Source organism: Ursus maritimus, unplaced genomic scaffold, assembly GCF_017311325.1.
Source record: "Ursus maritimus isolate PB19 unplaced genomic scaffold, ASM1731132v1 scaffold_32, whole genome shotgun sequence".
NCBI classification, from domain to species: domain Eukaryota; kingdom Metazoa; phylum Chordata; class Mammalia; order Carnivora; family Ursidae; genus Ursus; species Ursus maritimus.
The window spans coordinates 1,398,094-1,421,788 of NW_024425786.1; the positions used below are offsets into that span (position 1 = coordinate 1,398,094).

General features: G+C 58.8%; 2 protein-coding genes across 4 annotated transcripts in view; one reads left to right on the forward strand and one right to left on the reverse strand.

The window, feature by feature from the left end:
• Nucleotides 1-6,927: 6,927 nt before the first annotated feature.
• PRXL2B (peroxiredoxin like 2B) lies at nucleotides 6,928-9,911 on the forward strand. Of its 3 annotated transcripts, XM_008707777.2 has the most exons (7): nucleotides 6,928-7,089; nucleotides 7,271-7,475; nucleotides 8,075-8,126; nucleotides 8,631-8,694; nucleotides 8,779-8,854; nucleotides 9,147-9,265; nucleotides 9,728-9,911. In XM_008707777.2, exons 1-7 carry the CDS (start codon nucleotides 7,027-7,029, stop codon nucleotides 9,749-9,751), a joined length of 603 nt encoding a protein of 200 aa, XP_008705999.1. In that variant the 5' UTR covers nucleotides 6,928-7,026; the 3' UTR covers nucleotides 9,752-9,911. The 3 variants fall into 3 exon arrangements, with proteins under 3 accessions (XP_008705999.1, XP_040501599.1, XP_040501598.1); XM_040645665.1 differs by lacking the exon at nucleotides 9,728-9,911 and having other exon boundaries at nucleotides 9,179-9,255; XM_040645664.1 differs by lacking the exon at nucleotides 9,728-9,911 and having other exon boundaries at nucleotides 9,109-9,250.
• A 1,245-nt stretch (nucleotides 9,912-11,156) lies between these two features.
• The window catches only part of MMEL1 (membrane metalloendopeptidase like 1), a 27,383-nt gene continuing 14,844 nt past the window's right edge, over nucleotides 11,157-23,695 (reverse strand). The window contains exons 8-23 of the mRNA XM_040619354.1: nucleotides 23,090-23,155; nucleotides 21,588-21,722; nucleotides 21,412-21,501; nucleotides 17,995-18,131; nucleotides 17,541-17,634; nucleotides 16,146-16,274; nucleotides 15,584-15,682; nucleotides 15,012-15,095; nucleotides 14,557-14,660; nucleotides 14,213-14,271; nucleotides 13,663-13,782; nucleotides 12,657-12,771; nucleotides 12,489-12,588; nucleotides 11,833-11,928; nucleotides 11,366-11,442; nucleotides 11,157-11,256 (exon numbers count right to left, since the gene is read on the reverse strand). Coding sequence (XP_040475288.1) covers nucleotides 11,157-11,256; nucleotides 11,366-11,442; nucleotides 11,833-11,928; nucleotides 12,489-12,588; nucleotides 12,657-12,771; nucleotides 13,663-13,782; nucleotides 14,213-14,271; nucleotides 14,557-14,660; nucleotides 15,012-15,095; nucleotides 15,584-15,682; nucleotides 16,146-16,274; nucleotides 17,541-17,634; nucleotides 17,995-18,131; nucleotides 21,412-21,501; nucleotides 21,588-21,722; nucleotides 23,090-23,155 — 1,605 coding nt within the window. The remainder of the gene's footprint in view (nucleotides 11,257-11,365; nucleotides 11,443-11,832; nucleotides 11,929-12,488; nucleotides 12,589-12,656; nucleotides 12,772-13,662; nucleotides 13,783-14,212; nucleotides 14,272-14,556; nucleotides 14,661-15,011; nucleotides 15,096-15,583; nucleotides 15,683-16,145; nucleotides 16,275-17,540; nucleotides 17,635-17,994; nucleotides 18,132-21,411; nucleotides 21,502-21,587; nucleotides 21,723-23,089; nucleotides 23,156-23,695) is intronic.

The following is a 23,695-nucleotide window of genomic DNA, read 5'->3' on the forward strand; positions in this document are numbered from 1 at the left end:
CTGGCCAGACTTATAAAAAAGAAAAGAGAAAGGACCCAAATAAATAAGATCCTGAATGAAAGAGGAGCGATCACAAACAACACCGAAGAAATACACACATTTATAAGAACGTATTATGAGCAACTATGAGCAACTATGTGCCAACAAATTAGGCAATCTGGAAGAAATGGACGCCTTCCTGAAACATCAATTACTAAAATTGAAATAGGAAGAAATAAAAAACTTGAACAGACCCACAACCAGCAAGGAAACTGAAGAAGTAATCGAAAATCTCCCAACAAACAGGAGTCTGGGGCTGGATGGCTTCTGGGAACTTGTCGAAGGGGAATTCTACCAAACATTTAAAGAGGGATTAATGCCTATTCTTCTGAAGCTGTTTCAAAAAATAGAAATGGAAGGCAAACTCCAAACTCCTTCTATGAGGCCAGCATTACCTTGATCCCCAAACCAGACAAACACGGCACCAAAAAGGAGAATTACAGACCAATATGCCTGATGAACACGCATGCAAAAATTCTCACCCAAATACTAGCCAATAGGCTCCAACAGAACATTAAAAGGATTATTCACCATGACCAGGTGGGATTTATTCCTGGGATGCAAGGGTGATTCAACATCCTTAAATCATTCACTGTGATACACCACATTAATAAAAGAAAGGACAAGAACCATATGATCCTCTCAATCGATGCAGAAAAAAGCATTTGACAAAATACAGCATCCTTTCTAGATTAAAATTCTCCACAGTGTAGGGATAGAAGGAACAATACCATAAAAGTCATACATGGAAAGCCCGCAGTGAGTATCATTCTCAATGTGGACACACTGAGAACCTTTCCCCTAAGGTCAGGAACACGGCAGGGATGTCCACTGTCACCACTGCTGTTCAAGATAGTACTAGAAGTCCTGGCCTCAGCAATTAGACAACAAAAATAAATAAAAGGCATCTGAATCGGCAAAGAAGAAGTCAAACTCTCTCGCTCTTCGCAGATGACACGACTCTATGTGAAAGTCCAAGAGACAGACTCCACCCCAAAACCGCTAAAACTCGTACAGGAGTTCAGCAAAGTGGCAGGACATAAAATCAATGCCCACAAATCACTTGCATTTAATATACTAACAGTGAGACAGAAGAAAGAGAAATTAAGGAGTTGATCCCGTTTACAATGGCACCAAAAACCATATGATACCTACGAATAACCTAATCAAAGAGGTAAAGGATCTCTAGAAACTACAGAACACTTATGAAAGAAATTGAGGAAGACACAAAGAAATGGAAAAATGTTCTATGCTCATGGATTCAAAGAACAAACATTGCTAAAATGTCTATGCTACCCGGAGCAATCTGTACATTCAATGCAATTCCTATCGAGATACCATCAACTGTTTTTCACAGAAATGGAACAAATAATCCTAAAATTTGTATGGAACCAGAAAGACCCTGAGTAGCCAAAGAGATGTTGAAAAAGAAAACCAAAGCTGGTGGCATCACAATTCTGGACGTCAAGCTCTATTACAAAGCTGTACTTATCAAGACAGTGTGGTACTGGCACAAAAACAGACACATAGATCAACGGAACAGAAGAGAGACCCCAGAAGAGGACCCTCAACTCTATGGTCAGCCAATCTTCGACAAAGCAGGAAAGAATACCCAATGGAAAAAAGACAGTCTCTTCAACAAATGGTGTTGGGAAAACTGGACAGCCACATGCAGAATGAAACTGGACCATTTCCTTACACCATGCACAAAAATAAACTCAAAATGGATGGAAGACCTCAATGTGAGACAGGAATCCATCAGAACCCTAGAGGAGAACACAGGCAGCAACCTCTTCGACCTCGGCCGCAGCAGCTTCTTGCTAGACACAACTCCAAAGGCAAAGGAAACAAAAGCAAAAATGAGCTATAGGGACTTTATCAAGATAGAAAGCTTTTGCACAGCAAAGGAAACAGGTGACAAAACTAAAAGACAACCTAGGCAATGGGAGAAAATATTTGCAAATGTCTTTTCAGATAAAGGGTTGGTATCCAAGATCTATAAAGACCTTATCAAACTCAACCCTCCAAAAACAAATAATCCAGTGAAGAAATGGACGGAAGACATGAACAATGACCAAATGACTGACAGACACATGAAAAATGCTCAACGTCACTTGGCATCAGGGAAATACAAATCAAAACCACCTCACACGGTCAGAATGGCTAAAATTAACAAGTCAGGAAAAGAGAGATGTTGGCAAGGATGCAGAGAAAGGGGAATCCTCTTAATTGTTGGTGGGAATGCGAGCTGCTGCAGCCACTATGGAAAACAGTGGAGGCTCCTCACAAAGTTGCAGATAGAGCTGCCCTATGACCCAGTAATTGCAGTACTGGGTATTTGCCTGAAGGAGAAAAACATAGTGATTTAAAGGGTCATCTGCACCCCAATGTTTATAGTGGCAATGTCCTCAGTAGCTGAACTCTGGGGAAAGAGCCCAGATGTCCATTCACAGATGAGTGGATAAGGAAGATGTGCTGTATATACACCAGAATATTGCTCAGCCATCAATAAAAATGAAGTCTTGCCATTTGCAACCATGCGGATGGAACTAGAGGGTATTATGCTAAGCGAAATAAGTCGGCCAGAAAAAGACAAATACCATATGATTTCACTCATACATGGAATTTAAGAAACAAAACAGATAAACATAGAAGGGAAGGAAAGATAAATTAAGACGAAAATAGAGAGGGAGGCAAACTGTAAGAGATGCTGAACTCTAGGAAGCAAACTGAGGGTAGTTGGAAGGGAGGGGGCGGGGGATGGGGTAACTGGTGACGGGCATTAAGGAGGGCACGTGATGTGATGAGCACTGGGTGTGGTACGCAACTGATGAATCACTGAACTCTACCTCTGAAAATAATAACACATTATATTTTAAGTAATTGAATTAAAATAAAAGTAAATCAAATTTAAAAAATCTATTCTCGGGGCGCCTGGGTAGTGCAATCGTTAAGCGTCTGCCTTCGGCTCAGGGCGTGATCCCGGCGTTCCGGGATCGAGTCCCACATCGGGCTCCTCCGCTGGGAGCCTGCTTCTTCCTCTCCCACTCCCCTGCTTGTGTTCCCTCTCTCGCTGGCTGTCTCTCTGTCACATAAATAAATAAAATCTTAAAAAAAAAATCTATTCTCTGTAAAGGTAATTTGGGTTTCTTGGGAAAATGTCTGCTCCCAAGACTGGGGCTGGGTAAGAACCAGATAGCTGGGAACATCCTGTTGGGCCAGAAATTAAGGGAGGGCTTATGGATTGATAGGAATATGTCAAAAAAATCCATAAGCCAGTATAAAGGGTCTCTGGCTGGAAAAATGTGGGACAATTTGGAGACCAAAATATATAAGAGCAATAGACTGAAATTCAGTGGATACGATTGGAACCATAAAGCCCGCCATGATGCCAAGGCATGTTGGACACATGAATGAATGAATGCAAGGAGAATTCTCTTGCTTCCAGTCGAATGCTGTTGTTTAGTCAAGAACAATCAAGAAAGGAATGCTTGCACAGCCTCAAAGAGTCTCCTCCAAGCATGCCCCTCCGTACATGCTATCCTTGCTTCTCCCGATTTCCCAGAAAGTTTAGAGACAAACAGGATATTTACATACTCTCAAATCATCCTGCCAAAGTATACTTTTTATTTTATTTTATTTTATTTTATTTTATTTTATTTTATTTTAGAGAGAGACAGCACCTATGAGCAGGGAGGAGGGGCGGAGGGGGAGAAGCTGACTCCCTGCTGAGCAAGGAGCCCTGCTCCCCGGCTCAATCCCAGGACCCTGAGATCATGACCTGAGCCCAAGGCAGATGCTTAACTGACTGAGCCACCTCAAAGTATACTTTTTGATGACATATTAAAAAGCAATTTTTAATTTGTTGAGCAAACAGAACTCCAGTTTAGAAATTACTTCGCAACGTGACAGTCATTCATATCATGTTGCATTCATGCTCCATCCAGTGTCGCCCAGCCCATGGTAGGTACCCACAAGCCCGTCCTACAGATGAGCAAGCTGAGGCTCAGAGGGCTGGGGGTGATGGGGGCTTGGAGCCAAAAGTGGCTCCTGGCTGCCGGAGCACCACTTCAGCTGCTGGTGGGTATGACTTCCTTCCACTCTGCTCCCCCACTCTCGGGGATCAGGGGACTGGGTGCCGGGAGCTGGGTCAGCCCAGAGCAACAGCGCTGGGGGACAAAAGCCCAGGTGAGACAGGAAGTGGATGTGGCCCAGGGCAGGGTCCACGGACAGGGCTGGGCACATTGGGCGTCAGGACTGGGGTCACCAGGGAGCCCTGGAACACAGACACACAATGGCTCAGGGGACTCACCTGGTGCAGGGCATCAGCCTTGGGTGTCAGGCTCCAGGGGGGCAGCTCCCAGCCTCGAAGAGGCTCCATGTCCCTCTTCAGGACCCCTCATTCCCTAGCCGCTGTCCCAGGACCCCTGCCAGCAGGTCAAGCTTGCACTCCACCGGTAACCTGCCTTCTTTAAATCAAAAGGGAAAGAGAAACTGTCTGTGGCCCAATGAGGAGGCTTATCTCTCGAAACTTGGCCTCAGTTCAGTCTGCCAATATCTGCCGTTGTGGGAGCCAAGCTGCCAGGGCCCAGGACCCCGCAGGACCCCACGGTGACGGGCGGGAGAGGGGTACAGGGCTGGCCGTGCAGGAGGCAGGAGCCGGCCAGCAAAGCAGAAGTGTTCGCGAAGGGGAGGGCTACGCAAAGACGGGAGGCAGGACCACAGAAGCACAGCCATGGGCACAGTTCCTCCTGCCCCACTCAGGGAGCCCGAAGTTCTGGCGAGCAAGCTCTCCTGGCCTCTCCCCTGAGTTTCCTATAGAGCTGGGTGCCCCCCACCCCGAAATGTGCATCTGCATTTCCTCTGCTCCTCTGACACCCAGGGAGCCACCCAGCAGCTTCCCTCCAGCCCCTGCACCAAGGCCACAAAAGGAGCCCTCCTGGTTTCCTGCTCCCTGACACAGCGTCTACTGAAGAGGGTGACCGTTCCCCCAAAGGAACCCCATCTCCCACGCAGTGCCCTCTGTCTGGGACTGGGGTGGCCTGCTTTCCACCTGCACATTCCTGAGCCCAGCTCTGCACAAGGGCTCTCTCCCCAGACCACTGGAGGCTGGGGGAGGGGGAGCACCCTCAGTGCCCCCCACCATGGTGGGAGTGAGGGAGGGGTGACCCTTTGCCTTCCCTGAGCCCCACCCACTGGGTCCACACCCCACCTGTCCCTGGGAGGGGGTTGGGTTGGTTAATTCTTGCTCCCATTTCACAGATGGGTCAACGGGCTCAGAAAGCAACAGGGTCTGGCTCAGGGTCTCTGGGGTGCAAACTGTGCTCCGGAGGGTAGGAGTGGGGGGGCAGGGGCAGGGGCTGCTGTCTCCTGCTCACCACTCAGTAAAAGCCCCAGGCCCATGCCCAGGCCTCAGTCACCTTTGTAAAGTAAGCTCCGCGGGCACCAACAGCCCTGCTGTGTTGTCATCGCCCCTTGGCTGCCAGGCCACCTCCCTGTTCCGCGGGGCTGGGCCTGGGGCGCCAAACCGGGTCTCCTGCTCCTTTGCCTGCAGCACCAGGAGCGCTAGGGGGAGATGTACAGGACGCGGGAGAGGAGTCCTTGACCTCACGCTCCTCCTTCTGAGGGTGTCCCTGAAATTGGCTGCCTCCCTCGTGGGTCCCCGCTCCCTGGGGGTGGCAGCCCCCCCTCACAGAACCAGCCCTGGCCTCTGGGGGCTGCGCTCCTGGGCTCTGGAGCTGCGGGGGTCCCGGATTCCTCCTTCCCTGGTGGACTGCTGTCCATCTCCGTGTGGCCTCCTTCCTCTTTCTGCTCCTCCTGCTTCAATACCCGGGACACGAATGTTCTCCGTGTGAGATGGGGGCTAGACCTGCAGGAGCCCCCGCTCCAGCCGCCGCAGCCCCTCCAATCTCCCAGCCCTGCAAGGAGGGGAGCAGAAGTCTCTCGGGCCTGTCTTCCCTTCTGTACTGGGGGTCCTGTGATATACTGCGCCGTGTCAGGAGGGGGCTCCCTCCCCCAACCCCAAGGGCAGGCATCCCCCTGGGGTCTGCAGCCTGGTCCAGTCCCTGGAGGTCTCTTGGGACCTGGGGAGTGAAGCTGAGCGCAGGAGCCCACAGATGCGGGCGGATGTCTGCTTGGGTGACCGTCTTCTGGGTGAAGTCTTGGCTTCACTTCTTGCCCCCGTGTCGCAGGCGTCATCGGTAAAACCGGACGCTCACGGGTGGGGCCGGGCTGTCGTCAGCGATAAACAGGACACCGTCGCAAGGCCCGTAGCAAGCCGCTGTTACTTCTTTCGGGCCCATGTTGCACAAAGGTTGGGGGTTAAAAGAAGCTATTTCGCTTGTAAGAAATTGCCGGTATTTTATGATTACAGCCAGCGCACACATGGAATTGAGAAAACGATGCATTCGCATAGGATTTTAAAGCTCAAATAAGAGCCAGGGTAAAGGCTAAGCCCTGGTGCTCCAATGGCCGTAGGACCGCCGCCGGGGCGCCAGAGCCGCCACACAGGCGCTCACTCCGCGCCCCTCAAGCCTGCCAGGCAAACCGCTCGCCCCCCACCCCGGACCTACACCCCGCGGGTTCCTCCGCTCTACGCCTGCGCCTGCGCCCGCATCGGAGCCTGACCCCACGCGAGGCAGCTCCGTGCGCAGGCGCACCACGTTCCTGCTGCCCCTCCGCGAGCTCCGTCCCCCCCCCGCCCCGCCCCCTGGCAGCCGGCGCATTGACCCCATTGGCCGACGGGCTTATGCATATGCAAAACAAGTGACGAGGAGCCGTCGGGGCTGTGGTAGGGGCGTTGAGGGGTGGCGGGGGTGAACCATCCGGGGCGGGGCCGGCAGAGGGGACAGGACCTGGGGGCGGGGCCGGGAAGGAGACCCGGGCTGGGGGCGTGGCCTGGGTGGGAGGGGTGTGGCCAAGCCGGCCGGAGGTGGGGCCCGCAACCCCAAGAAGGGTCCGCAGTCGGGAGCAGGGCGGCAGGAAGACATGAGCGCGGTGGACCTTGCCCGCGTGGGCGCGTGTGTCCTGAAGCATGCAGTGACCGGGGAGGTGAGGCCGGACGAGCGGAGGACGGTGGGTGGGCTCCTGGCACCTGCTGGTGCTCCCTGGCGATGGCATCCCGGGCTGGCCTCGGGGGTCTTGAGAGGGTCGTGGGGCTTGCGCGGTGGAGCTGGGGACGCTGATGCGCGAAGGCGGTGGTCCAGCTGCGCCCCTCGCCCACCCCACGCAGGCCGTGGAGCTGCGGAGTCTGTGGCGGGAGCAAGCATGCGTGGTGGCTGGCCTGCGGCGCTTCGGTTGCTCTGTGTGTCGCTGGATCGCCCAGGACCTCAGCAGCCTCAAGGGGCTACTGGACCAGCACAGCGTGCGCCTGGTGGGCGTGGGACCCGAGGCCCTGGGCCTGCAGGAGTTCCTGGACGGCGGCTATTTCGCTGGAGGTGCCTGTGCTCTGCTTCTCTCCTCCCACTGTAGCCCCTCCAGCTACCTTGAGACCCTCCCTCAAGCTCAGGGCCCAGGTCATCCCCTCCTTGCCCAGACCTCACCCTTCTCGCTCCAGGATCTCCAGTCATTTTTCCTGGGTTCTCCACCTGTTGCCCTTACCTGCATCCCCCAGCCATGATGTCCCTTCCACCGTGCTCAGTGGCAGGACCCAGGGGTGATGCTGGCCTCCAATCACCACCATGGGTCATCACTGGGTAGCCGCAAGTTCCCTACCTTCCCAGGAGCCTGAAGGAGTAGCTCGGACAAGGCTGCGGCTTGCCCCCACTTTCCCACCCTGCCAGACTCTTCTCCCTGACACTCAGCATATGCCCCCGCAGAGCCCTGGGCCGAGTGGCAGAGTCCAGGCGAGTCCTACTCCTCCCTTTCCCTGTCACCTCTGGGTCTCCACTCCTCCTCTAACAGTGGGGACACTCAGCTCCGCTCTGCTCTTCCCTGTCCTGGGTGGGCAAGAAAGGGTGGACAGGGGGCTGGATGCAGGAGGGTGGGCCAGGTGGTGGATGGGCCCGAGTACACACCTGTGGCCTTTGCTTTCCAGAGCTCTACCTGGATGAGAGCAAGCACTTCTATAGGGAGCTGGGCTTCAGGCGGTGAGTGTGGGGGCACTGCTTCTTCAGCCTCTCGCTGCTGGCCTCTTCCTGAGCGTGTGGCCCTGGGGGATCCACTGCTCCACTGGTCCTTCTGCAGGGCTGTCTCTCGGGGGCTGTTACAACTGTAGGTTAGGCTTCTCACCCAAGATCGACCCCCAGCAGGCTGCAGAGGAGGCCTGGAGCCTCGTGCCTAGGGGCCATCACAGCCCCTCCGGGGCCTGGGTCATACATATGCTTGCTGCTGGGCTGGATTAGTGGCGCCAGCTGAGCCAAACCTGCCCCCGCCGTCCCCCCCGCCCCCGGTCATCCAGCATGGGGGCCAGTCCACGCTCCCCAGATCTTCTGCGGGGCCCCAGGCCTGCTGGATGGCCCGAGTCCCTGGTCAGATAAGGTGACGCTTGCTTGTGTGAATTGGTCTGTGCACCTGGTAGTCTGGGGACAGGCGCTGGGGCTAAGGCTTCGGAGAAGAGCCAGAGCCTGGACAGGCCCGCTGTGTCTTCACAGGTACAATGGCTTGAGCATTGTGCCTGCCGCCCTGGGGAAGCCTGTGCGTGATGTGGCCCTCAAGGTTTGTGATGGCCAAGGCTGGGTGGGACTTGGGGTGGTGGGACTTCCCTCTAGGACTGACCTGGACCTGCTCCCCTCCCTCCAGGCCAAAGCTGTCGGCATCCAGGGGAACCTGTCTGGGGACTTGCTGCAGAGCGGAGGGCTGCTGGCGGTTACCAAAGGTGGGCTGGGAAAGGGGCGTCAGAGGTCAGTGCCTGGTCGCATGGGGTCGGAAGGTCTTGCTGAACCTGGCGGCATGCCCTGACCCTCTTTTCCTCCCTTACTCCTCTGGTTTGTTGGTCTTGTCAAGTCTTCTCTGTGGGGTGGCCCAGTTCTTGAGCGTTGGCTTAACTGGGTGGGATGTGGCCAGAACAGCCCACTGGTCAGGGTAACCAGGTGGGGTCATGGACAACCAGGGCTGCCTCCATCCTCCCAGCCTGCAGGGGTACCCTGACCGCCTCCCCGCTGCTGTAGGTGGTGACAGAGTGTTGCTACACTTCGTCCAGAAGTCCCCAGGCGACTATGTTCCCCAGGAGACCATCTTGCAGACCCTGGGCATCTCTGCAGAAGGCTGTGCCAGTGAGTCGCCCCAGGTGAGCTTGGGCCTGCGGGGGGGGGCACTGCCTGCTAAGAACAGCCCCCTACACACACCCACCTTCCCTGGGTTGAGTGCTGGGTGTGGCCAGGTATTAGGCTGGACATTGCAGGCTTCAGGGAATTTTGTGCTCAGGGCAGCCCAGGATGTCACTGTCAGCCCAGGGACCCAGGGGCAGGGTGGCTAGATGGTAGGCACAGCAGGGCCCTCCCCAGACGGCAGAGGGCTACCCAGGGCTGCAAGGCAGACGAGCCTCCTGTCCTCTTAGCCTCGGCGGGGTCGGGCAGGGCTTGTCCAAGGTGACCATAGCCAGCATTAGTGGGGTCCTGGTGGCTGGCCTCCTGTGCCCGGGTGGAGGGGAGTGTCCAGTACTTGGGCTGCAGACTGCCGGTGGGTGGGACCAGCTGCCCTCGAAGCCGGGAAGGGTGGCCAGCCTGACGAGGCCTCTGCTGCCCCACAGTGTGAGGAAGCGTGCACAAGGTGAACCACCGAGACTGCTGGGGGTCTGGGTGGCATCTGCGGCCTCGGGAATGCTGGGAGCTGGATGTGAAGAATCTCTCCAGAATTTTGGGACGGAGCACCAAGCTCTGCCAGGTCCCACGGTGGCAGTGAACATTAAACTAGGTTTTTCTTGTTGGCTCTGAGCCCTGAGTCCTCGGCAACTGTGTCTCTGTCGCTTCCCCCTGGCCAGCAGGGCGGTCAGGGGTCCGCAGGCTTTCCTAGGAGGGGGTGGGGAGTGCTGGAAATGCTCCTACAGCCTCCCTGGTGACCTCAGCCCTGTGACACAGGACGGTCAGGGGTCTGAGGACAGGCCCGGCGTGTAGGAGCTGAGGGTGGAATCGGGAACTCCCCAGGAGAGAGCGCGGCCTGGAGGGGTTGGGCTCAGTGCTCAGGTCTGCTGGGTTTCCAGGGAGGAGATGGTCTCTATCCAGCCGCTGGAGCACCGTGGACAGTGGGACTTAGGGAGAGGAAGGACCTTCACTGATGAGATTTGTCATTTGCACCGTGCTGGGGGTGGCTGGCCAGGGGGAGTCTTGGCCCAGCTGGTTCACCCAGCTCCCCCAGTGCCATTCCTTGGCGGGTGCAGCAGGAACTGGAACCCATGTCCAGAGTGGAAACCTGCCTCTGGCCCCCTTGTCAGGGGCTCTCTGGTCTCAGTGGGTTCAGATGACCAGTCCGTCTCTCAGGGGTCATTTAAAAACTCAGGGCAGGTGACAATGTCCGTTTGTGGTTTAACTTCTCCACTGGCCTCTAGTTACATAAAACCCAAAGTCTAAATTCTGAGCTATGGCTCCCTAGTCCCCTCGGCCCACCTCCCAACCTCAGGCAGCTGCTGAGTCAGCAGCCCTTCCTCCCATCTGAGTGGGGGGCCACAGGGGGCCAGTGTTTGGGGGCATACTGGTCACTGCTGTGCCGCAGCACAGAGACCCTGGAGACAGTCATCAGGAGGGGTCCTCCGTCCACATGGTACCCTGCTGTTTCCCTGCTTGGCTGCTGTTTTGCCCGAGGCCGCCTGCAGCCCACGCAAAGCCAGCGCTTACGGCCTCGGGCACTGCCACCCCCCCTGTCCCCGGGGCCCTCCAGAACAGACAAGGCCGCTGACTTCTTTGAAGCGTTTACTTAGCTCAAGTCTGAAGCTCGTGGACAGCTGACAAGGACGCTTTGGAGAGTGGGTGCAGACAGTTAAACAGGTCTACGGGGGCTGGGCGCAGCGCCCTGGCCGCAAGCCGGAGGGCACCAGGGGGCGCGGCTCTGCCCCGGGGCTGCGGCTGCGCTCCAGGCGCGGGGCGGGATGCGTGCCGGTCTCGCAGACTCCAGCTGCGCGCGGAAGGGACGCCTGGCCTTGGGCGGCGGGTGCGCGTGGGCCATGCAGTGCGGTTCGCCAATGGCTACCAGACGCGGCAGCGCTCGTGCGGGTGCATGTGGGTGCCCTGGGCGCAGTGGAAGGCGTCCGCGAAGGCCGCCAGGTTCTGCAGCGAGCCCAGCACCCTGAGGGCGACCAGGGGCCTGAGCCAGCTTCCCTGGGTGCCCGGGGTGGGGGAAGGGGGCTGCCCGCAGGGAGGCGGGGGCTGCCCGCAGGGAGGCAGGGGCTACTTGCCTGTACTTCAGGGGGCTGTGGACGTCGGTCTTGATGGACTGTATGGCAAACTCAGGCCGGTAGGACCCGCACCACACCTGTGGGTGCACGAGGGGCGTGGCTGCAGGACTGGGGGAAGGGCGGGACTGGGGGATGGGAGGGAGGAATAAGGGATCCAGGCGCAGGTGGGGAGGGCCTGGGGTGGCAGGGATGGGCGTGTGGTCTCATTTCTTTCCAGGCACCAGGGAGTCCCACCGGTCCCAGGCTGCCTCTTCTTGGGTGTGGGGAGGGGGGCCCCAGCTCCATCTGAACCCTCCCAGGCTCCAACCCCCGCCATCCTCTTCCTCTAGGAAGGTTTCCAGGCTGGTAAGTTCTGGTTCTGCCTGGTCTGCCCGCTCACCGCGCCCCTGGAAGCGTCCATAGTGGAGGCCTTCCAGCGGGTTCCCAGCGGGCACGGCGGCAGGTGGGGTGGGGACTAGGGCTCCTACCTGGGCATAGTTGATAAAGAACAGCTGGTCATAGCTCAGTTCCAGTCCTGGCAGCTGCTGGTCCTTGCCACCTTCTGCCATCCACTTCAGGTAAGCCTGCGGGCGCCAAGCAGGTGCTGGGCCCAGGCCTGCCCTCGCTCCCAGGGCCATACCAGCCTGCAGGGCCTCGGGAGCCCTCGGGTCCAGGAGAACAGAGGTCCAGCTCCAGGGCCTACTCCTGGTGGAGGTCCTGCCTCTGCAGCTTAAGGCCCTTTGAGCACCCCAGGGACGGTCACTCCTACCTTAATTGCCTAGTGGTCATCTCAGTGCGCCACTGGCTGGGCTCAGGCAGATGGCCACGCAGCACCCACCCAGAATGAGCTCCTGAGGCCCAGAGCCTGAGGCTGCAGGTGTAGGGGTGCTGCCGAGGCCGCCAGGGACGTGGTGAATGTCACTGTCTCACTTGGAGATGGACAGTGGTTTCCCCAGAGGTCGAAGGCTCTGCTAAGGTCAGGGTAAAATACGGGCAGAACAGCCAGGTGCCCACCCACCCGCGGCCAGGCTGGCTCCCCCGGGGCCCTGCTGCCTTCCAGTACTGATGCAGAAGGGTCCCAGGGTATGCCTCGTCTCTGCCTCACTGAGACGCCCGTCCTGGAGGGCCCCCTGCTCGGACCCACCTTGTATGCCTGCCGCACCCCTCCGTTGTCGGCGATGTTCTCCCCGAGCGTACTGAAGCCGTTCACCTGCGTACAGGACCCGGGATGGCAGGCGGCCCGGCTGCCCTGCCTCCCCCCGGGGCCAGGGCTGGGGTGTGGGTCCCTGGGGGCGGCGGCGCCGCTGGTGGCTCCCAGGAGTAGTTCCCGTACTGGCGGACCATGCACTCCGACTGCTCCCGGAAGTGCTGGGCCGAGAAGTTGCTCCACCAATCCAGCATGTTGCCGTTTTTGTCGAAGTTCCGGCCTGGGCGGGCACAGCGGGCTGCCCACATGGCCCTGCCTGCCCAGTGCCAGCCTCACCGCAATCCTCCCAGGAGCCCCAATACCTAGAGCTCTTGTGTGAGCAGGAAGCGGGCCCCTGAAGGGGGGCACATGGTCCTGGGGGACCAGCACAGTGTCGCCAGGCTGCTCAGGCCCAGGAGGGGGGCTTTGGTGGTCTCCCTTGCCACCCCCGGAGTCAGGGCCTGGGCTGTCCGGTGTCAGGGTTTAATGACCCTTTCTGGGGTGTCCAAACTCTCTGGACCCCAGGTAAGGGGAGCACATGGTCCTGGGGGGACACGAGGCTGCCCTCAGAAGGTCCCAGTGTTCAAGCCCTGTGGGAAAGCCAGCCTTTCTGGGCTGCAGCTGGAGCCCCTGTGTACGCTCACAGGCCCCTAGAGCCGCGCAGGGGTCCCCAGCCCACGGTGGGAGGTGGGAACGCTGGGTCAGTGCATCCCGGGGCTGGAGGATGCTGGCCACCCTGGAATAATGGCAGGTTCAGAGCTTCGGAGCTACACGAGATATGGTGTTGCTGTCTCCAGGTCACAGGCCCAGGGAGGAGAGTGGCCAGTGCATGAGGTGGAGTCTGGCTCAGGCCCTGTGGCCTCTCCTTCGTGGCTCTGCCTAGAGCAAGAGGCCTGACTGGGGCCTGCCGTTCAAGACCTGTTCTGCCTCTGTAGCTCCCCTGGGGACCTGGCAAGTCCTTCCCATGCCCTGGGCTTCAGTGTCCCCATCTGAATCATACAGGGGTGGGATGGACAGCCCCAAGCCCCTGTCCCTCTGTCCCCTCCTGGGACTGCGGCTCAGTGCAGAGGGGAGGGGTGTGTGGGTGTGTGACTTGGAGGCGTCGCTCTGAACGCCCATGCAGCTTCCCTACCGTTGTCGTCAAAGCCGTGAGTGATCTCGTGCCCGATCACCATCCCGATGCCCCCGAAGTTCAAGGCCTGTGGCTGTTCCTTGCTGAAGAAAGGAGGCTGCAGGATCCCAGCGGGGAACACTGCTCGGGGACGGGGTGGGGAACAGGCCCTGAGCGAGCGCACCTCCCGTGCGCCAGGCTGGGGCGGGCACCTGCCATTAAACCCCGCAGCCCAGGAGGCAGGGCTCCAAATGGGCCCATGTTACAGACAAGAAAGTTAAGGTCCCGCGGCCGAGAGGCCAGGGCCAGCGCACAGCAGATCCAGGCTCTTCCCACTGTTCTCTGCTGCCTTCGGGTCAGGGGTGTGCGGCCCCCGTCTCTAAGACCTCGCCCCACCACCCACAGACAAAGGAGAGGAACGCCGCAGGTGGGGTGATGGGTGAAGTTCCTACAGGTGGGGAGAGGTTCTCTCCTTCTAAGCACAGGCTGGAGGTGGCCCCCAGGAGGAAGGGGTGGGGGCTGCTGGTGGCACTTGAGGGGCTGGGGTCAGTCACGGAGCGGGTGAACGTACCTATCTGGTTTCGGTTTGGGGAGTAGAACGCATTAACCACGGCCGCCCCGATGATCCAGCTGTGATGGACAGGCTGGTCACCTGGAGCCCGTCTCTGAGCCCCTCCCCCCAGGCCCCCTACCGGCTGACCAGAGCCCACCCTCACTTAGGGCCCGTGTCACAGTGGCCGTGCCATGAGACCAGTGTCGCCCACAGCCGGGGCGAGTCTGGGCAATCCAAAGATCCGAATCCTCCCCGAGCCCTGGGCCCCAAAGCAGAAGGTGCAGGGGGCTGAGTCGGTCCCAGTGGCCCCCCAGCTGGCCCTGCACTCAGGCCACCGGCTCCCATGTGCTATCCGCACTCACAGGTTCTGGTCCACCTTCTCCCGCAGCTTCTTGAGGCTCCGCTGGGCCCCAGCCTTGAGGTTCTGAAGACCGTTTTCAAAGTACTGGTCCTCCGAGAAGTTCAGCTATGGGAGAGGGGCTGTCACTGTCAGTGTGCAAGCAGGGGAGGCCGAGAGCGGCCGGCGACTGGCCTTGGGACTGGCCAGGCAGTCCTGCACAAGGCCAACATGCTCTGGGAGCAGGTGGGGGGCAGGGGGTGCCCTTGCTGGCTCTGGGCATTTATGCAACCTCAGTGTCCCCCCTGTGACAGGGAACTCTGGAACTGCCCACCCAGTTAGCGGCCAAATGAGTGCCAGAGCCACCTGCCAGGGTGTTGAAGGCTTATGGTTCACAGGGCTGCTTCAGGGGCCCATCGGGGTGGGGGTGCGGGAGCAGGGGAGGTCCTGGCGGGCCCCTTGGCCGGGGCCGGGACGCACATTGGAGTACTCCTCGTCCAGGTGCTTGTTTCCCTCCTCCAGGATGTAGTCTGGGTACCCAATCTGCTCCCGGATGTTCATGGCCTAGGGAGGACGTTGGGGCCAGCTTGTGCCTGCCTCACTGTGGGGATCCTGGCCTTGCCCCTCGCTTCACTGCGCTGTGGGTAAGGGGCTCAGGGACGCGGCCCCTCCTTGTAGGCTGTGGGGAGGTTTAATGGGGACAGACGTGGACCAGCTCAGCCTGAGGCCAAACGTCCACCTGACAGCCAGCCAGGGGTCTGATGGGGCGAGCGCTGGGCGGAGTCGCTTGCCTTCCGTTTGTCACATTGGCCCAGAGGGCCTTCTGCTCTGAGGCCATGGCCACCCCCATCAGTTGCCAGGGGTGCTGGGGGGTCTCCCAGACTTGGCTTCTGGTCCTGCTTCTGCCCACAGCCCCTTTCTGAGCAAGCCATGCCCAGCCTCGGTGAATTAATCTCTATGTGGGTATGGCGATGGTCACCCTGTGCCCCCATGCTGGGGCTGCCCTCTCCCGGCAGGAAGCCCTGACCTTGGAACTCCAGCCACCCGCCCACCTTCTCCTGGGCCTTCTTCTTGGACGCCTCGTCCATCCAGCGCAGCTCATCCAGGGTCTCCACGAACACCGCCCGCACCTTGTCGATGAGCTCTCTGACCTGGGGGGAGTGCATGGCCCTTGTCCTGCATGACCAGCTTTGGGGTCTCTGCAGAGGTCTGGTCCAAAGCCCTGTTCCTGCTATGGCACTGGGGTTGGGGTGAGGAATGATCCCCACCGGGACAGGGGTCCTGACTACCGGTCTTTCTCCTGGGTGGGCCTGGGGCCTGACCGCCCATGGACTCATAGCCTGTATGATGTGTCCCCTTTCCCAGACAGGCCTGTAGGGTTGGGGGTGGGGCCTCTGGGCAAACTTGTACTCCCCAGAACCACCGAGCACACGCGAGGCTGGGGGGCCCTCGGGGTTCCCACACCAGGAGCTAGGAGTCACCACGTGGGGTGTAGGCATGGGATCTGGGCCCCCACCCACTGTGGGCCAGCATCCCTGCGGGGAGGAAGCACCTGGCCCTGGGCCACGGACCATGGACGGGGGCACCGGAGCAGTCCAAGAGCAGAGCACCCACCGCGTCCTTGCTGTCTCCGGGGAAGGCCTCCCTGACGTAGAGGGAGCCCACGGCGCTCTCCATGTTGCTGTTGACGTAGCTGACGCACTCCCGCCAGCGCACCTCCTCCACGGCTGTGCCGTACAGCGCCTGCGGCGGCCCGTCAGCCATTCACTCACCCACTCATTGCTGCCTTTACCTGTCCTCGGCCTCAGGGTGCCCAGGAGCCAGTGGGGGGCACGGATGCACTCAGACTCCCCTCTGAGGGCTGGTCATGGGTGCGGGCAGGACCGAGAGTGCAGTTTTCAGGGGAGGGCTCCCGACCCGGGCTCTGGGTCGGGCCTTTACCCCCGGGCAGTGGTAGGGCCCTCCCCTACCAGGGCAGCCCCCAGTGCCTCCTTGCCCTCTGTTCTTGCCACCCTGGCCTGGCTGGCTGGCCGGATTCTGACCTCAAGGACCCCAGCCCCACCCCAAAGCACAGGCTGGTGTTGACTCTGGAGGCCCCGGGGGCCATATCCAGCTCAGCTGCCAGCTACCAGCTCTCCGGGCCCCAGTTTTCCATCACCGAAGTAGAGACGCTTGGTTAGTAGTGTCTCCGAGCCAACATAACAAGCAGGGGTCCTGACTTGCCCCAACCTGTTCTGCCATGTTTTCCTCACATGGTGGAGGACCTCTGCCTGTCCCATTTCTCTAGCAAAGAACCACAGAGTCCCCCGGACTCCCTCGTCCCTCGTCTCCCCATTCGTACCTCAACTCTCTGTTGTAGGCACCTTCATCTGCTGCCGATGCCCTGGTCCAACCTGTCACCCCACCTGGATGATGGCCCTGTCTCCACTCTGATTCCATGACCCCCTGATCATTGTCCCAGAATAGCCACCAAGACCACAGGGCTTCCCAGTGGGTCCCCTGCTCTGCCCTGACTGCACCCTACCCCCAGAGCAGCCAGAATGACCACACAAGCAGGACACCAGGCTGTGCTTCCCACTCTTAACACCTCAGCGGCTTTCAGGGCATGCGGAATCCATGCATCGGTCCCATGATTACTGGCCCCCATCGCTCTCCCTGACCTCATCTCCTTCCTTTCCTTCACGTGGCCATGGGGTGTCCCTTCCTTGGGAACCTGCCCCAGTCTTTTCATGTCTCAGTCATTCTCTCCTCAAGGTCTCCAGTGTCAGCTTCACAGAGAGGCTCTCCCTGTCCTGTCCCTTCCTCTGATGTCCTACTTGTTGCTTTTGAAAGAGCAGGTCTCCAGTTTGTCGACTGCCCCAAGAGGGCAGATACCTTGTTAGCCTCTCTCATGGATCTGATCCCAGTGTGGACCTTGGAGTTTGGTCCATAGCAGGTGCTCAGTACCATAAACTGAGTGCCTCAATGACAGGGCAGGGGCAGGAGCCGCCTCTGTGGGGTCCCGCTCACCTTGCGGTAGCTTGCCCGTGCCTCCTTGAATCGCTGGCTCAGGCTACTAATGCGATCCAACACCAGGCGCCAGACCAGGTAGTTCTGCATGGTCCTGAGGGCAGGAGGCAGAGGGTGGGGTATAGAACAGGTGAGCGGTATATGCCTAGAGAGGAGATTTGGTCCATGGGCCGTTGGTCAACAGCTTCTATGCCACGCAGGGAGCTCACTGCAAGTGCGGTGGTGGAGAAAGCCTCTAGGACAACCCCCAGATACAGTCTGTCTGCTCCCGGACGCTTGCGACACCTCAAGGAGGGTTCACATCTCTCCCTAAGGCTCTGTTGGTCGCAAACATTGACCCGCTCATGTCCCTCACTCCCAGAGTAAATCCTCCCTGGGGTCCTCTCCTGTGAGGAGAAGCCGCAGGGGTGGGGGGCAGGGGCAGGGATGCTGGGGACCTTCCCTGGGTCTTCACCTGGCTGAGTAGACATCGATGATGTCTTCAAGGTTCTGGAGGTAGGGGATGCCGTAGACCACCACTTCTTCATCTGGCAGCAGTTTGATTTTGACAGAGGACAGCACAGATTGTATGAAGAGGGTCCAGTTAAACCCCTGGGGAAGGAGGGCATGAGGAGAAAGAGGGAGACACAGAGAGGTAGACACAGCTCCTGGCATCCAAGAAATCTAGCTCCCACCAAAGAACATTCAGAGAATAAGAGAGAAGGCATGGAGGATCAGAATCAGGGGAAGGAGCGGTGACATTAGCACAGAGCCTACGGACTGTGATAAGAGATTCTATGCCAATGTATTTAAAAACTTCAGTGTGGTGAAAAAATTCCTGAAAAAAACCCCACAACTTAGCAAAATGACCAAAGTGTAGCAAATACAGTCTTGCATGTAATAAACTGATCTTTAATTTGAAATATTCCCACGTAGAAATTTCCATACTCATCTGGCTATTCCAATGGATGCTATCTGACATTTAAGGAAGACATACTGCGAATCCTACTCAAACTTCCCAGAAGAGAGGAAGAGAAAACTCTTCTGAATTGGATTTGTGGCCAAGAATAACTTAATACCAAAATCAGGATATTACAAAGAAAGAAGGTAACAGGCTGGTCTCATTTATGATCATAGATACAAAAATTCTAAGGAAAATATAAGCAATTAGGATTTATCCACACCTATATAAAATGGATAAGACATCACAGTCAAACTTGATTTATTCAAGCAATTCGAGTTTGGTGTAACATTTGAAAATCGAATCCTGTTAATTCGCCGTGATAACTGGATAAAGCAGGAATATCACATCCTAATTTTGATGGATGCAGAAAGGAAGACATTTAGTAAATTTCACCATCTGTTCATGATAAAAACTCTTAGCAGACTAGAAACAGAAGGTAAATGCAACAATCTGATGAAGGGAATCTACGTACAACAGCAGCAACAACAAATACAAACACGTCCACAGCAAACGTGGAAACTGAGATGTTGCAGGCTCTTCTTCTTAGGAAGGAAACAAGATGTCTGCTACTGTGACGTTAGCTGTGCCGAGTGTCCCCGCCAGCTCAAGTAAGACCAGCAAGTGAAATAAAATCAGTGAGTTTGAAAGGGAAGAAATAAGACTGATTGTTCACAAAGGACACGATTTCATGTGCATAAACCCCGAAAGGACCTACAGATAAAGTATCAGTACGGTAGAATTGCCTGCGTACGAGTCAGACTCTATGCTAGCAGCAAAAACACGAAGATTATGTTACCAATGACGCCCTTCCTAACAGTGTGAGAAGAACGAAATGGCTAAGAGTAAATCTGATGAAAGATGAGTAAGGCACCTTAAGAGGACGTTTCACACACTGCTGTTGGGGACGGCAGCTTTGTACCCAGGGGGAAGGTTTGGCGTTATCGGCGAAAGACGAACATATATATGTTCCGTGACCTGGCCATCTCATTCCTAGGTAGATACCCAACAACAGTGCACGCATGTGCACCCCAAAGGACATGCACTAGAATGAGCATGGCCACATTATTCAGAAGAGTCCAGAATGTGATCTGACCCAGAGGCCTAAGGAGTACAGCAGGGCGTAATTGTCTCATGTTTTCAGAATGGATCATACAGCCGTCAGGATGAGCGAAAGCTCGCCTGATGCCCAGTGAGATGGGGCATAATGACGGCGAGATGCAGTCTCACCTACAACACGTAGGACGAGAGAAGCCCCGTGCAAGTGAGCCAGCTTGTCTGGCTGTGATGTCGAGTCTTGTGGTGGGAGAAGTCGGGGTGGTGGCTGCTTCGGGGGAGGGCAGGGGAAGGGCCCCCAGGAGGGGTGTCCGTAGTGGTTCTGATCTGAGCGAGGGCTGTGCGCACAAGCTCACGTGGAGGCAAGTCTAAGTGTTATAAAGCATCAGGTGGCAGACGCCGTGAGGCCGGGCTTCCGGGACGTTCCGCGGGGCTGCTCCTGCGCCATCCCCGTGGCACGGCACCTGCAGGCCGTCGGAGTTCTCTTTCTTCGCTTCCCACATTTAGGGCATTTGCAAATCCTGCTGGCTCTAGCTTCCAAATAGATCTAGAAGCCAGCCCTCTCAGCACGTCTGCTAACAGTTGTCCCAGCTGCCACCATTTCCCGCCTGGACCGTGGTGCAGCCTGGTCCTCGCTGTGAGTCAAGTCTGGGCCCCAAACCCCTCTCACACAGCAGCAAGGCCTGTGCCCTGGAGGTCTGGCCCTGTCCGCCCTGTCACCTCCAGGGCCTCATCTGCCCTCCAGCGGCCTTGTGACTCCTGCTTCAGGACCCTGGCCTTTGCTGCCCCTCTGTTGGGGCCACACATAGCAGACGGTCCCTCCTCCAAGCTTCTCTCCCACCATCAGCCGCAGGGCGTGGCCACTCCTGGCTGCCGTCGTCCCACCCTCTCCCTGCTTTCTGACACACTCTGTAGGTCCCGCTCTTTCTCTCTCCTGGCCTGCCTGGTAGCACGGGTGCAAGGTGGGGATTGCCTCCTTGGTTCACAGATGCGGCCAGTGCTAGAGCAGGGCCAGCCTCCCCCAAGTGCCCGCTGGGGCGTGGGCCAGCTGCTGGGCTGTGTGGAGGGGGGTGGCCACAGCAGGCCACCACTGAGAGCCAGTGCCAAGCAAGAGGGCAGGCTCCAGGGACCATGGAGCCTTCCGGAACACGAAGTGCCATGAGCCCTGGGCAGGAGTCTCCCTGAGTTTTCCTGTTCTGTTCTACGGCTCTGGACACTTACATTTTCTGGTCCGGAGTTAGGAGCTTTCGTTTCTATCCCTAGCCCCTGCCCTCTCCTCCCTCTGACTTTGGCTCCATCCCCGCTCAGGCCCTTGGCCCTATGACCTGGCTCTGTCCTCACCCACCCTCTCCGCCTTTTGACCTGGGCCTTGCTTGCTGACCTAAGGCCGGCGGTGGCTAGAACCGCACCCCTGCCCCTCCTGGGGGAGGCCACTGGACAGGATGCCTGCCCAGGGTAGCCAGCCAGCTGAGCTTGGGGTTGGGTGGGGTGCTCCCCTCTCTCTGGCCTGGGCTGCTCTTCCCCTGCCCCCAGCCCCTGAACATAAGTCCTGGCCAGCAGGGAGGGAGGGCCTGAGGGTCTGGCGGTGTGGGGCAGCCTTCGGTCTGGCGTGGGCAGATCCGTGCGGCAGACTTGGGGACAGAGTGCCCTGGGTGGGGGTCTCCCTGGCTCTGGTTCATCAGCAACCCCTCCAGGCCTGTTTCCTGCTCAGAAAAGTGGGGTCGTTGTTGCAGCCGCCTCATAGATGGGGGGGCCTGTGCCCCCCAGTTGGCTCCTGCTGTCCCAGTGTGAGAGCGTCCCTGGTGTGTGTGCGCGAGCATCTGTTTCTGAGGCTTAGCGGATGGAGGCGGGGCTGTGTGGGTGGCGGGCACTCACCTTCAGGCCGAACTTGTTCTGGAGGTCCTCCAGGCTCATCCTATGGTACAGGGTGGTGACATCGTGCCTCTCCTCCTGGGGGGCCGTGGCCTGCACCGGGGGCAGGTGGTCACGCTGGGGCTGGGGGGCCAGGGCAGCCGGGCCGCCCCTGCCCCGCCCCCGCGCTGCGGCCTCACGTTTGCCAGCTGCGTCTCCAGCTCCAGCACCTGCGCCATGTCCTCCCGCACCAGGTAGCTGTTCTCCGGGAGGTTCATGTCTGCCCGTAGCATCGTGGCCACCGACACCATGAACTGCAGGTAGGCTTCCCGCACCTGGGCCAAAGGACGCAGAACGGAGTCGGGCGGCCTCGGCCACCTTGGCCCCCATGGAGCTCTCTGTGGGGTGGGGGTGGGCGTATGACTCGAAGCAGGCCCCCAGGTGGCTCGTGGGGCCGAGCTCGGCCAGCAGGTGATGGCAAGGCCCCACGAGCACTGGGATGGGGCACTCCAGACTGTCGCGCCCTCCCAGGCCAGGGCTTCAGCTGCCGCTCGCACTCTGCGGCAAGCCTGCGTGGGAGCTGCGAGCTCCAGGCGGAGTGGACCTGCTTCCTCACGCCGGCGTGGTCGGCTGCTCGCTGAGGCCACGCCCTACCAGCTCAGAGCTGCCCTCCCTGCTCCACCCCTTCCAGGCGCGTGACCCCATGCCCCTGGGTTCCCGCGGGACCGGAGACCTATTTTGTCTGGCTGCATGGCTGCGTGTAAAGTGCTGGGCACACGGCAGGTGCTTAATAAAGGTCCAGGGCCGGCCCAGGGCTGTTGGCTGGTCTGCCCTCTCCAGGCTCCCGTCCACCCGAGGGTCAGGAGGTGGGTACTGAGGATGGAGGCCCCTCCTGGACCTACTTTCTCAGTGCCCCATTCTGGGAGGGGCTTCCCTCATCGCAGGTAGGAGCCAGAGGTCCACCTCCTCCAGCATCAGGTGGGCTGACACCTGCGGCCAGGCTCGACCACAGCTGTCCACGCTGATGGGCATGAGACCATCCAGATCCCGAGTCTCTGCTGCCACCCGGTCTGGTTCTCTCAGCTCTACCACCCCATCCCAGGGCTCTTCCGTCAGCCACGCTCGGCTTTTCTCCTGGCTGGACCCATCCATCACAGCCTAGCTCATAGCCCGCCTCCACCAGGAAGCCCACGGCACTGCTTCCCCAACATGGGTCATTTCACAACTTCCACCTGTCACAGGCCGCTCCTCGGCTCATCCTTCTACCCTGCTCTCCCCTCTTTGGCTCCTTGTCTCCCTCTTCCCTTGATGCAGGAGCAGAATGGTTAAGCGAGCAGGCCCAGGCTCGGGTGGCCTGTGTTCAGATCTCAGCAGGCTCTACACAGCAGACCAGCAGTGTGGACTGCAGCCCTGCACCGTGGGACGGGCATGCGGGGTGTGACCCTCGGGGCTACAGGCCAAGCCGAGCTTGTCCCCATATGTGGCGCAGAGCGTTTGGGGACGGTCCCTTTGATGATGCCGAGCTTAGCTTGTCCACAGGCCTCAGGCCCGCAGGTGCTCACAGAGGCTAGCTGTGGGCGGCGAGGTCAAGGTCACAAAGGGAAGCTGGACCACAGGTGGGCTCCGAAGCAATGGGTGGGGCGGGCAGGGCAGAGGGGCAGGCAAAAAAGTGCCCGGGGGGGCGAGGGCCAGCCCTACTCACCTTCTGGTTGCTGCCCTCGTTGAAATAGTAGTCTCGGGATGGCATACCCAAGGTGGGCTGGTCTATCTGGAGACACAGAAGGCGTGAGCCTGGGCAAGGAGCCGGGGGTCCCCACAGCCTGGCTGAGGAGGACAGCAGCTCTCTCCACTCCTCCTGAACTGTGCCCAGTGGAAATATGGGCTCCACCAGGAAGGGGCACATGCTGGTGTGTGTGTGGGCACCGGTGTCCCGGCCCTGCTCTTTGACTGATGGGCGGAGGGCCGTGGGGCCTGGGCTGCGGGGCGGGCTGAGATGTGGCCTCACGGCACCCTTGCCCTCCCAGAGCAGTGTGGCCTAGCTGTGGCCAGTGGTGGCTTCTTGAGGTCAGCCTTCCTGCCCTGGTGACAGAGGCCCGGACAGATGGTCCTGAGAACCGGCTCGGCACACGGGCCAGCTCCCCGGACCGGGACCCGGTTCCGTGGGCAGCCGGTGCCCCCGAGCAGGACACGGACAGGAGCAGGGCTCTGGGAACAGCACTGCAGCTCCCCCGCGCCCCAGCCCCAGCCCCGGCTGGCTCCCCACTGCCCTGGAGCACCCCAGCCAGGCACGAGGGACCCGACCTGCCCC

Excerpts from the sequence above, each read along its gene's own strand:
- PRXL2B (XM_008707777.2), top strand. The coding sequence starts at position 7,027 with ATGAGCGCGGTGGACCTTGCCCGCGTGGGCGCGTGTGTCCTGAAGCAT. Across the intron at positions 8,127-8,630 it reads AGGGAGCTGGGCTTCAGGCG|GTACAATGGCTTGAGCATTG; the intron begins GTGAGTGTGGGG and ends GTGTCTTCACAG. Across the intron at positions 8,855-9,146 it reads GCTGCTGGCGGTTACCAAAG|GTGGTGACAGAGTGTTGCTA; the intron begins GTGGGCTGGGAA and ends CCGCTGCTGTAG.